The sequence below is a fragment of the Rhinichthys klamathensis genome, unplaced genomic scaffold (genome assembly GCF_029890125.1).
Source record: "Rhinichthys klamathensis goyatoka isolate OS25496 unplaced genomic scaffold, OSU_Roscu_1.1 h1tg000787l_1, whole genome shotgun sequence".
Taxonomy (NCBI): domain Eukaryota; kingdom Metazoa; phylum Chordata; class Actinopteri; order Cypriniformes; family Leuciscidae; genus Rhinichthys; species Rhinichthys klamathensis.
This window is the reverse complement of record NW_026607184.1, coordinates 260,929-273,675: the sequence shown is the minus strand read 5'-3', so window position 1 is coordinate 273,675 and position 12,747 is coordinate 260,929. Positions and strand designations below refer to the sequence as shown.

At 39.4% G+C, this 12,747-nt stretch overlaps 1 protein-coding gene and 1 long non-coding RNA gene across 2 annotated transcripts; both read left to right on the top strand.

Moving 5' to 3' along the window:
- Nucleotides 1-2,659: 2,659 nt before the first annotated feature.
- Nucleotides 2,660-9,064, top strand: LOC130077933 (leukocyte elastase inhibitor-like). Its single transcript, XM_056243367.1, has 6 exons — nucleotides 2,660-2,824; nucleotides 3,456-3,584; nucleotides 3,728-3,845; nucleotides 3,942-4,063; nucleotides 8,224-8,403; nucleotides 8,547-9,064. Exons 1-6 carry the CDS (start codon nucleotides 2,660-2,662, stop codon nucleotides 8,994-8,996), a joined length of 1,164 nt encoding a protein of 387 aa, XP_056099342.1. The 3' UTR covers nucleotides 8,997-9,064.
- On the top strand, nucleotides 3,394-3,845 carry LOC130077943 (uncharacterized). The gene is made up of 2 exons (XR_008805856.1): nucleotides 3,394-3,584; nucleotides 3,728-3,845. It is a non-coding gene; the product is annotated as an uncharacterized LOC130077943 (long non-coding RNA).
- Nucleotides 9,065-12,747: the final 3,683 nt, after the last annotated feature.

Sequence of the window (12,747 nt, the reverse complement as noted above, 5' to 3'; positions counted from 1 at the left end):
TGGTTTCGGGAAACATCGACTTGTTGAACTGTGCTGATAACGACGGAATTTGCGACCATAGTTGCATGGCTAACGATGCTTTCGGGAAATGCACCCCATTCGGCAGTTTTGCCACTGGCACCCAGGAGGACCCAATGCAGAGGAGATGATCAGGGCTGAGAATAACACATTGCCTGTAATAGAAAAAAATCTTTTCCAACAGGCATCTGGTAAAAAAAGAAAGAAAAAAGAATGGTTGCTCCAGAAGGTGAACAAAACGCAAAAGATTTTAGGTGGATCCTGTCGCATTGAAGAGATAATTTGGCACTCACATAGATTTTTTTTATATTTTAAAATGCTTTTATTTTAGAAAACAGACCAGCACAGAAAACAGTAAAGAAATACAAGAATGACCAGATCGGAAAACAAAGTGTACATCCTGTTCCAGCCACGGACAAGCAACATTAATGTACTCTCCTAATATGTGAAAAGTCCTGGTCAACCACTACTGTAATTTCCATATGTGCATTTTACACCTATAGGCCTACTCTGCAGAAGTTATGGCCACGGTTGGAAAACTTCTGTAAAGTGACAAAGTTTTCAATAATACTGCTTTGAATATGTTTTATTTATCATTTATCCTCAAACAAAGGGCACTAACCAAAAAAAAAAATCAATTCAATGTGTGTTAGGCAAGATATGCTTGCTCTATCTGGAAAGTTTTTAACAGCATACAGAAATCTGTCTTATCTTGTCTCAATTAATATTATTCAGCATTAATGTGAAGTTAGATTTGTAAAGGACCACCAAGATATGTTACATGATGTGAGAATCTGCAAAAATACTTTCTTTTTTATCATTAAATGCTTTCTTTTTGTATCAGTATTTTTTTATACACACACACACATATATATATATATGATGTAATTGGTATCTTGAGCCCAAGCCAGCTCAAGGCAATCTTTCAGGTTAAAGAGTGTTGGTACAGGTTTACACAGGATTTTGATTTCACAAGAAGTTGCTAGTAAATAATGGGGTAATTTCTCACATTCTCTCTCTGTCTGTGTGTGCGTGCGTGTGTGTGAGAGAGAGTCTATCTATATATATCTATAACTGGAAGCAATGAGACTAGTGTCAGAAGAGCAGTTGTGAAGACACACTTGTATCAAGGAAAGATTGAATCATCACTTTCTTTATCAGTAAGTATTTCAGAAGCTTGTGATTTTAACTACAACAGTAGTAGTAATAACAAATGATATAAATGTACAATGCAAAATGCTTCACAAAAATATTTGACTTAAGATGGTAATTTTATATCTTCTGCTTTACTGTGTCAGTAATATTAATTTCAGATCCACCTAATTAATTTTAAAGGGGCATGAAGTAAGATTTACTCCCATCTAGCGGTGAAATTGTATTTTGCATTCAAAGGAATTGTGCTCTCCAGCGCCTCGCGTTTTCAAATGTGTGTTGCATCTACGGTAGCCGTTATGTACCAAAAAGCTATGACAGGATGTCTTCTAATCAAGGGGGTAATCCATCGACCGGAAGTTGAAGCTGGCCGGGTGCCGCCATCTTGTAGCAGAACTTCACTTGCGTTAGCATTTCCATTGACTCCCATTCATTTTGGCATCACTTTGACAGCGAATAACTTTACATCTGAGGCGTTTAAAGACTCCATTTGTCCATTATTTATTTCTAAAGAAACACGACAATGTATAAAAGGCTTCATTACTTTGTATCTTACGTTATGGCCCCGTAGAAGCAGTTTTTAAAAAAAATAGGCTGACGATTGCGTCATAACACGGCCGCCTCGAAACAGACTCTATCCCAATGGATAGTTGATGCCATTGCAGCCGCATACGCATCAAAAGACCTGCCATGCCCTCTGGGCATCAGGGCTCATTCCACTAGAGGCGTGGCCTCATCGTGGGCATGGTCCAGCGGAATTTCCATTCAGGACATTTGTGTGGCAGCGGGATGGGCTTCCCCCTCCACCTTTGTCAGATTTTACAATCTGGAAGTGGCCGAGAGTTCATTCGCGTCTCCTCATAGGCTTAAGCAGTTCTCTGTGAGCGAACCAATGAGCTGCTAGCTAGCCCGCTCATGGTCTGCTGCAGCTGAACTGCGTTGACAATGGATTCAAAATTATAGGATAATTTTTTGGCTTCAATTTCTCAGAAAAGATGAATCTTTCCCGTAGCGTAAGCTAGCTTACGCAATACGAGAGAACCTCTCGTAAGAGAACAGACTACTGCACTTCGTTTGAGGTTAACTGATAAATAAATAAAAACTATTCAAGGCAGTATTATTGAAAATATTGTTACTGTACAGCATTTTTTCGATCATGTGACTATAACTTCTAAAGAGTTTGGATGTAAATCACACCTATGCATATTAGACCAGGATAAAAACTGAAAACCTTTTTCATTAAGATGGAAAGATTTTTCCTTTCAGTGCTTTTTTAAAGCTAAAGAGCTTTGGGCTGTTTTGTTGTTTTGATTTTATATAAAAAATTCCACATTTGACTTTTCACACATTAGGAGAAGACATCAGGTAAACCTTCAACAGGATGTACACTTTGTTTTCTGATCTTTTTATTCTTGAACTTCTAAACTGTTTTCTGTGCTGGTCTAACATTATGTTTAAAATGAATTTCCTTCATTCTAGACTTTAAACGATGGAACCTCTGATTGTGGCAAACTTAAAATTCTCCATTGACCTGTTAAAAAAACTCTGTAAGGTCAACACAGGCAATGTGTTATTCTCACCCCTGAGCATCTCCTCTGCATTGGGTCCGGTCGTGCTGGGTGCCAATGGCCAAACTGCCGCACAGATGTATAAGGTGAGCTCAAGCCTCCAAACAGCTCAAAACTCACTCTCATCTCATGTTTATGCATGCTCTAAAAACACATCGGTAGTTGAACACTTGGTGGCAAGGTGTAGAGACGTGGTTTTTTTTTTTTTTTCAGTTTAAACGCTGCATTTTTAGAACGTAATTTCCTGCGTGAGAGGCTGTGAAAAGCAATGGCAAAGTAGCACAGTGGATCATTGATATAGCCAACAACAGAACATTTAGATTGTTTATCACGTAGCTGAGACATTCTTGTGTTTCCACTAGCTGCTCTAGCGAGGAGATAAACATAAAATCTCACTCAGGAGGTTCTAAGCTGTTACACTGTCACAATGTATAGAAAACACAAACAACTGATTTTAAAACACTGTTTATGATTTATGGGAAATATAACAAAGGATTGGGTGGATTTCTACCATTATAGGGTGGTTGTGTAACACCACAGTGAAAAGTGAATTTTGCATAACATGTCCCCTTTAATGCATTGATGGCTGCGATACATTGCGAAATACATGTTCATTTGGACAATGCTTTCTTCAAAACACCTCAAACTTCACAGTCTCAAATTCTCTGAATACATTTCACTCAATATTAAATAATATCCTGTTATGTTTCCCCTAAGACCCTCCACTTTAACCATGAGAAAATTATGTACCACGATCTGTATGACGAGCTCTACAAAGGAGGGAACTACAGAAGCCTGAAGTTGGTGAACCGCTTGTTTGGAGAAAGGACACTCAATTTTAAAGATGTGAGTTGGTTGAGAAAGCACAGCGAATGGTTAATTTACTTCCTGAAATCGACAGTAAAGTAATGCGTCATTCAGTGAGATGCATGGGTCAGAATTATTTTAATCCCATGCTGCCATGTTCCCTCTCTTTCTATTGATGATAGGATTTCCTTGACATGTGTGAAGAGTGGTGTTACACAAACTTGAGGAATGCTGACTTCAAGACAGATCCTGAGGCTGCGAGAAAACGAATCAACGACTGGGTGCAGAACAAGACTGAGAGTAATTCAATTAAATGTAGTTTATTTGTCTAGAGTCTAGACCACTTTCTCATAGTTTCTCACTCATTTGATGGATGTTTTTATCTTTCTATTTTAGAGAACATTAAGAATTATTTGGATAAAGGAGATGTGACTAAGGACACAAGTCTTGTTCTAATCAGCGCTGTGCACTTCATGGATAAGTGGGTCAACCCATTCAAAAGTGTTCCTGTCAACCAGGTAACTTTGCCAAGACAATTCAGCTTTGTCTGCTAAAAATGGTAAAATGCTAAAATTGGACGATCCACATCTAAACCGCTGAGAAATTCTCAGCTTGTCATTGTGCCAAAAACATAACCCTTACCAGTGGCGAACACTGTAAAGCAGGATCTCTTGTGTCTTATTGCTTTAGTGCCAGTGTTTTTGTCAGCTCATCTGGCCTCTCTCCCCTTACATAAATGTGCTGTTTCAAATGTGCTATTAGTATATACTTCTTTTTTAACTAAAATAAGAAATTATACAGTCCTTTCAGTCTACTTGTTATCGGTGTATGAATGAGTGAGTGAATGGGTGAATGTGAGGCAATATGTAAAGCGCTTTGGTGGCCATTGGGTCTGTGAAAGCTCTATATAAATGCAGTCCATTTACCATTTCAGTCTACTTGTTATGTACTTCTCAGAAATTTACTTTATGTATTTCTCAGACATACTTAAAATTACACTTAAAGACACTTGACTTATACTGACAGAAAAGTCTGTTATTTGGCCTTTTCTTGAACTTTTGATCAAGTTCTGTACTTAAAAGTATAATTAAGTATTCTAAGTAAACTTGGCTTATAGTTGTGTTTACACTTTTGATTGAATAGCCTATTAAATACGTTTTTCACATAGTGTCTTATTAACCTACATTGTTGGAAAATATTGATTTGTAAAGAAAAAAACAGATATGTTCCTATGTGAATTTTTGTGTAGGTTAGTGAACAGTACATAGGAATTTACTTTAAAGCTACTTAACTCTTTCCCCGCCATTGACAGATATTTAAACAGCATATAAAACTGCCTAACTTTACCGAATAAAATGTCGATCCAGGATGAGGTACAGGACTGTGAAGCTTTTTGGTGTTGATGGAAGCGATCTACTCCATCTGTGTTTTGATCATCGTTCGGAATCTGATCCAGACGTAGTGTTAGATTTTGCTGTATTTGACCGAGCAGTGGTTTCGGTGGCTCGCCAATGTATTAGATTTCTCCAATACATAAAATAAGTAAGCTTGACCAGTTCTTGTGGGGATAAGAATTTATTGAAGGTTTGTAGTGTAGCAGTCCTTACGCAGCGATGTTAGCATGTCGCCCTTCAATAATCTTAACCCAAAGTTCTGTCTGTGAGGCAGAACTTTATACATGAAGTCAAAGCCTATGGGCTACAAACAATAGAAACCTGTTTGGACGTTCCACAGGAGATCGATCTAACTTGCTAATCCACTCTGAGCAATGCTGATTCTTTGTCATTCACACCAATCAGTTTCTGTGGGCCATTTGGTTCACACCTTTACAGACACAGATTGAGTTGATTACATCTGAGGCACAGTGACTATGTAAATGCATCTGACTAAAGTTAACTGAAAATACACATAATCGTTCAGTAGTCTTTGACAAAAACAGGATTTTCTTAGCTTGTGTTTTTTTATTATTCTTATTAATCTTTCCCACATTCAAGTGTTCGTAAAAAAATAAATGCATGAAGTTAGAATTATTATTTCTGAAAGCTCTGGGGTTTTTTTATTCGATATATTGCATGTTCACATTTTCATACAACATACAACATTTTGTGAAAATGATCAAAAATGCTGGCAACATAAATGCTGGCAACATAAAAAAAAAAATTTTTACATTTAAAACGCTAGTGGAGAAAGAGTTAAAGTAGCCTACAGTTAAAGGTATATTTCAAGACGAAGACAGACAGCCAAAACGTTTGAACTGTTTTTATCTCCTGCTTGAACTTAAAGGTGCATTGCGCAAGTCTCTGAGTTTTTGCAGAACTATGCCGCCTTTGGCGACAAGCGAAACTGCATTTGGAATGAACTACAAGCCGGTCTCTTTGAATCCATGTTCTACTTTTGTCGAAAGTTGTCGCTCGAGTTATCGCTGATACGGAGAATTGCGGCGAATACACAAACCTCAAATCAGTGGTTTGAAACCTGCCAGACATAGCCAGGTGAGCGTGAACGCGCATGACGTCACGCCCAGTCTCAAATTCGAGCCCGAATCCCTCTTATATATTTTACTGTACAGGATTATAGAGGCAATCTCAGTGCGCAGAGAAGGGCTCATTCAGCCCATCAGGCAGTTCTTTAAGCATGTATAGGATAGAAAAACAGGTATTTTTAACATGAAAAGTTGCGCAATGCACCTTTAAAACTATTATTAGAGTGCAGACCTTTTTTGCATTTTTATATTTCAAGTATAAAAAATAATACCTAAACAGGAACATAGTAGTATACTTAAAGTGCAAAAATAATATATAAATAGCAAACTATAAGTATGATGTTAAGTTCATTAAAAGAAAATGTACACGTATACTTGCAGTATAAAACTACTAAACAAGTAGTTTACTGAGAGTATGTCAAAGTGTACTTTCATAAACTAAAAAATGTGCTACAAATATTTGACTAGTAAACTATCAGTATACCTCTGTTTACTTGTAGTATAATTGCAGCACAATCCTAGATGTAATCTAGTTGTGTTCTCAAAGTACGGTTACACTTAAAGTGTACTTAAAAGTATACTTTTATACACTAAAAAGAGAGCCAATTTAGTCCCAAGTAGTATTGAAATAGTACACTTACTAGTTTACTACTATTACATTGATATTAGTATACTTAAAAATATACTTGAACTTTACGTAAGTATACTTAATAAAAAAATTAACTTGAAGTACACTTATTGTTTGTCAAGTCAAGTCAAGTCACCTTTATTTATATAGCGCTTTTTACAATACAGATTGTATCAAAGCGCTTCACAGTGATAACATGAAAACAATATAACAAAGTTTGTTTCTAAAAGAAATTGCGTCAACGTCCACCTTAAGGCAGGCAGATCAATAATATTATTGAATATTAAATGTCCCCAACTAAGCAAGCCAAAAGCCAAGGCAACAGTGGCAAGGAACCAAAACTCCATCAGGTGACAGAATGGAGAAAAAAACCTTGGGAGAGACCAGACTCAGTCAGGGGGCCAGTTCTCCTCTGGCCAACGAAGGAACAGTGCATGATTCGGGCAGCATTACAAGTCAGATTGTTTTGGAAGTCCAAGTATGCACGCCGGTCTTAAGGCGAGTTGTTGAGGATCAGTGCCGTCCACCATAGAGAGTCCATATCGCCCGTGTTGAGTCGTCACTTCATAGGCTTTGTGATTGGAGCATCTGAAGTCTCCGTGAGAGGCTGGATACAAACTGGAGCTGACGAACGCCATTTTCTCGGGACTCGCGTCCCGAGATAACAGCAGAAAAGCAAAGGGAAAATAATTAGCGTAGCTGCTGTTCATAATGATGATTTCCATAACACAGGCGTAAATGACAAAACATGAAGACAGTGACTCTTGCGTCATAAAAAAAACCCCCCTCCGTCCCCCACTCAACTCAGCCCTGCTTACTGACCTCTACATCCCTCCTGCTGCTGAGACCTAACCACAATCTCACAATCTCTCCGCAACCCAACCATACGCGCCAACCCGTTGACTAAGGCTGTCGAGCCCCACTGGTGCGTGAATAGGCAGTTTCAGTGGACAACGGTTCCGTATGGCATACTACCTACCGCAACACAATATCTGCCCAACCACCCGTCATTCACGCAATATACACAGGAACGTAATGACTGCAAATACTATGCAACCTATACAGATAACCTACAGTCTCTTCAAGTTTTATAGTATTAAATGCATTTGATCTGATTCAGCAGTATTATAAAAGGTAAGCATTATGTAAATGCTTGGCTAAAGAGATGCGTCTTTAAATTTAGTTTTAAACTGGGACAGCGAGTCAGAGCCTCGAACAATATCAGGAAGGCTATTCCAGAGTTTAGGAGCTAAATGTGAGAACGCCCTCCCTCCTTTAGTGGACTTAGATATCCTAGGAATGACTAGAAGCCTCGAATTTAGTGATCTTAAAGAACGCGATGGATTGTAGGGCGATAGAAGGTCCATTAAATACACAGGAGCTAAACCATTTAAGGCTTTATAGGTCAGTAATAGTACTTTGTAATTGATACGGAACTTGATAGGTAACCAGTGTAGAGATGATAAAATTGGTGTTATAAAGGAAATGTTTGTAAAGGAAATGAAACTTCAGCACAGATAACACATCAGCATCACTAATGTCCAATCTGTCTGTGTTTTAAATGTCAGGACAAAGGAGTAAATTGGCCAATGATGAGTCGGATGGATAAATTTCCTCTGGGTAACATCCCACACAGACAACACCAACCCAAACATCCCCCTATTGCTCGGATTCTGGAGATCCCTTATGCGAATAAGGATATGAGCATGATCATTATACTCCCAAACCAGAGCGATAGGCTACCGGAGGTAAAACAGGCAGTCACATGAACAGCAACTGAACCTCCCTCACTGCTTTTACTTCACTTGGAACTGCATAATTAAGATAAAGTCTACATGAAAATTTGGAGTGTTGTGTAGGTTTGGTATTACATGAAATGGTAAACAATTAAAACTCTCTCTCTGTCTGTCTCTTATTTTTCTCCCCTTCCTCTAAGTTGGTAGAATCAATCACTTATGAGAAGCTTCTGGAATGGACTGAGCCGGACAATATGATTTATACAGATGTGGCTGTTAAAATACCCCTCTTTAAGATGCAGGAGAATTATAACCTGGAGGAGGTCCTGAAGAGTCTGGGCATAACTGATCTGTTTGATGAGAAGTGTGACTTATCTGGCATGGCACCTGGACTGTTAAAGCTGCCCAAAGTGATGCATAAGTCTTCGGTGGAGGTGAACGAGGAAGGAACAGAGGCGGATGCAGGCGGTGATGCAGTTGTCCATGGTCTTTCTCTCAGTAATAAAATTCAAGGGGGTTTCGTGGCAGACCGCCCCTTCCTTTTCTTCATCCGGCACAACCCCACCAAGAGCATCATCTTCTGGAGCCGCTTCATCTCCCCATGACCTGTAAACTAGAATCTGAACCAAAGAGCAGAGCAGACTGTACAACAGTGTGATCTGTCATATTAAAATACAGTACAGTGACAATATTGCATGTATCTTCATTTAAAAATGATTTGCTTGCAATGTCTGCTTTAAACAAACTCTGAATACTCAAAATGGTCGAGTACTTCAATTGAAAAACTAGAAATAAAAGAAATCAGGCAGAATCTTGTGTCCTTTTTTTTCTTAGACATAACTTATTGTGTAAAGTGTCAGTTAACGGGTGGAAATGAACGGATATTTGAATGATTTTAATTTAATCGTGAGGATAACGTGACGATGAGTAAATGATGACTGGATGAACTATTTCAATAATTAATCTCAGCTCAAAGTAGAAATTCAGTTTATAGAATGAAGAGGGTAGATTTAAAGTTGAAAAAAAAAAATACAACTGTGGTTTAGATCAGGTTTAGCCGGCTCACAATCCTCAATATAAACATTCCCCGTCAACTCAGGGTTTGATCCAGAGCATCAGTTCACTTCTCTACTCAAGATGAGATCGTTATGAAAAATATCATGAATGTAAACGCATTTACAAGGCAGGAATAAACACTGCTAGTTTGAGAAGGCAACTGAAAGAAAATATCTGACTATTTCAATGCAAGTGAATAAAAGTGAGTGGCTTTATGTAATTTTGGACACAGATGATTGGTCCAGTTTTGGTTTGCGATCTCTAACCCAGTATGAAACCTGATCTGGAGCAGGTTATACATGTAGCGTAAGTTACCATTGCGATGAACACAGCTAAAAACACATAGCCTACACCTTCTTTAGCCAGAAAAAAACGGAGTTTGCTCAAACTAATCTCAAGCTGAAACAACAGGCCTCAGATGAGTCTCTCTTTTTGTGTGATGGTGCTTCATCCACTGGAGATGAGCTGTTCAGTCTGCTTCTATTTGCATTCACAGACAGCAGAATACAGTAGTGTCAGCCCAGATCCGGCCCACGTCTGGTACATGTGGATTCCACACGGCCCATATGTGGGCCGACACCTTGTTGCTGTCTGGGTTGCATCTTGCTTAACAGATTTGGTCCAAATTGTAGTGATGTGACGTTCGGCACCGAGGCTTCGAAGCTTGTATCAAAAAAATGAAACATCTCACATGAACCAATGTTCTTCTTCTTCTTCTTCTTCTTCTTTCAGGTTTTAATGGCGGTTGGCAACTCATCTCAAAGGTGCATTACCACCACCTACTAGACTGGAGTGTGAACATTAAACTGGCATCCAAAAGAGATAGAGGAACTTCTATTAAATTCTTTCGCCTAGCCCAGTGTTTTTTAAAAACAAAATTAACAGCTTGTGTATTTTCCCAGATGTTTTCCCCAATAAACACTCAAGTGTAAAACTTTGTTCATCCATTTGTGCCTTTAATTCTATTCTATCTTCTTCATATTTTTTGCAGTCTAACAAATATGTTTCACTGTCTCTTGTACATCACAATAAGTGCATAATCCAGTGGGGTGTTTTCCTATTTTATACAATGTTGCATTTAAACCAGTGTGACCCATTCTAAGACGTGAAACTAACATCTCCTCCCTTGGGCTTCTGCCCTTCCTCATGCTTGTGACTACTTGATTTTGAATACTGTATAGATGACGTCCTGTATCCACTGTGTTCCAATATTCCTGCCATATTTTAAGTGATTGTTGTTTTATAATGGTTTTAAAGGGTTAGTTCGCCCATTTAAGACATGAAGTTGTATGCAATCCTTACCAGCACTATAGTGCACACTGCCCCACTCTGTTGTCACCTCCCTGGTCAGAGTTCTGGCCGCTGGAAGTTTTTCAATGAAGTACTCCCGGTCATTTTCCGGTGCCACAAAACTGTGCGTTTTCACGTGAAAAAAATATTTGCGTTTCAAAGCTTGATTAATTTACCACACAAAAAACACGCCGGTCAAAATTCTTACCTCAGTTTTAATCGGCACTATTTTCTATCCATTTCTATCAATCCGCGCTGCTGTCAACGTCAACAGTGCGCACGTTCCGATCAGCTGTTGATAGCGCGACTCGCTGACAACATGTCTGACTGCGAAACTTCTGATGATGAAACCAATTTTAGCACAATGTCAGACGGATCAGATGATGAAAGTAATTTTAGCACAACGACAATGTTATTGATTGCAACACAAAACCTCAATTGTGTGTGTGTTCAATAGGGTTGCCAACCGTTCCGTATAATACGGAATTGTTCCGTATTTGACACATAAAAGGCTTGTTCCGTATTGAACTGATACGGAAACGCACTTTGTTCCGTATTTTTAAGAATCAATTCAGTGCAAATCCATGACAGACGCATAGCTTCTAATATATATGTCAGACAGACTATGATGAATGAACGAAGACCCGCTGCTATAATGGCAAATTCGGGGACTTGGCGCCCCCTTGACGGGCTCTGATGTGTAATGACGTAGAGTTGGCTCATTGGTCGCACGTCAGAGGCGCCCGCGCCATTGGATGTGCAGTTGCCGCAGCGCAGCCTAAAGCCTTGTTTATACTCGACGCGTCCGCACGAGCGCGAGTCTCCGCTGACTGCGCGCGGACCTCTCCATATGGACGAGGCGTTTATACTTGACGCGCTCGCCGTTGTGCTATTTTGTGAAACGACAGGGGGCGACTCGGAGTAATTCTCCTCTAAACCACCAGGAATCAGCAGTGAAGAAGTAGTTTGCCTTTTATTAGTAGTTTATTCATTTCTGATTCATATAAAAAGAGTAATAAATGCAGTAGGTTTATTGTACTTTCACTGCATGTAAACTAGTAAACAACTGAAGCCTTATTGAAGAGTGTTTAAACCTTAATTTCATCAGCAGGGCTTACTTCTGCTATTGTAGGCTTATTTTGTAAATATAAGCAGTTACTTTAGAGTGCAAACTGGGTGCTTAATGTAAATGTGTTCCTATTCAAAAAATGAGAGGCTTTTATGGTCGCCCATCAATGCAAATGTCTCTGTGTATAGAAGGATCATAAACATGCTGATACAGACGCACCAGTTCGGCCAGATTCGGCTCGAAGTCGTTCATCTTCGGATGCGGCGCCGCGCGCGATGTTACAAAAAGTGCCGTGCACACCGCCAGGCGAAATGGGGTCTTGCGCACCCAACGCGCACGACCGCCCACACCGCAATGACGTCATTTTTGCCGCGCGCACTTCGCGCTCTTGCGGACGCGTCGAGTATAAACAAGGCTTGAGCGAGCCAGACGCTCAATGTGCAAGCTGTGCAGCTGCAAATGCATTTTACAGGCTTCAGTAAATCGAGTAAAATGTGTTTCCGAAGACATTTGTAGGCTATGATAAGAAAAACTACTAAAAAAAAAAAAAAAAAAGATTCTAGAAGTCTAATTCTATTGAATAAGTTCGCACAAGGCTACAGAAAACTGTTGTGTTTATTTTTCTTCAAATGAAAAATTTGAAGAAATTTTTCTTCAAATTTTTTTTTTTTCCTTCAAATTCACTCAATTCACTCAAATTCACTATAACTGGTATGTGACAAATAAAGAGCAAGACAGCGCTCGTGTTGTTTGAAGACATGAGAGTGCGCGCGCGCGGCCGGGGCTCGCTCTCTCTCTCTCTCTCTCTGCTCGGAGTGGGTCTTTAAGCGCCCTGTCATGCGCAGCAGTCATTCTATTCTACATCACTCACCGATCAAAATAGGCTTTGGCGGGACAAAAATTTGCTTTGGCGGCCGCCAAAAAGCGGACGATCTGACGGG

Excerpts from the sequence above, each read along its gene's own strand:
- LOC130077933 (XM_056243367.1), top strand. The coding sequence starts at position 2,660 with ATGGAACCTCTGATTGTGGCAAACTTAAAATTCTCCATTGACCTGTTA. Across the intron at positions 4,064-8,223 it reads AAAGTGTTCCTGTCAACCAG|GACAAAGGAGTAAATTGGCC; the intron begins GTAACTTTGCCA and ends TTTAAATGTCAG. Across the intron at positions 8,404-8,546 it reads AGAGCGATAGGCTACCGGAG|AACTCTCTCTCTGTCTGTCT; the intron begins GTAAAACAGGCA and ends GTAAACAATTAA.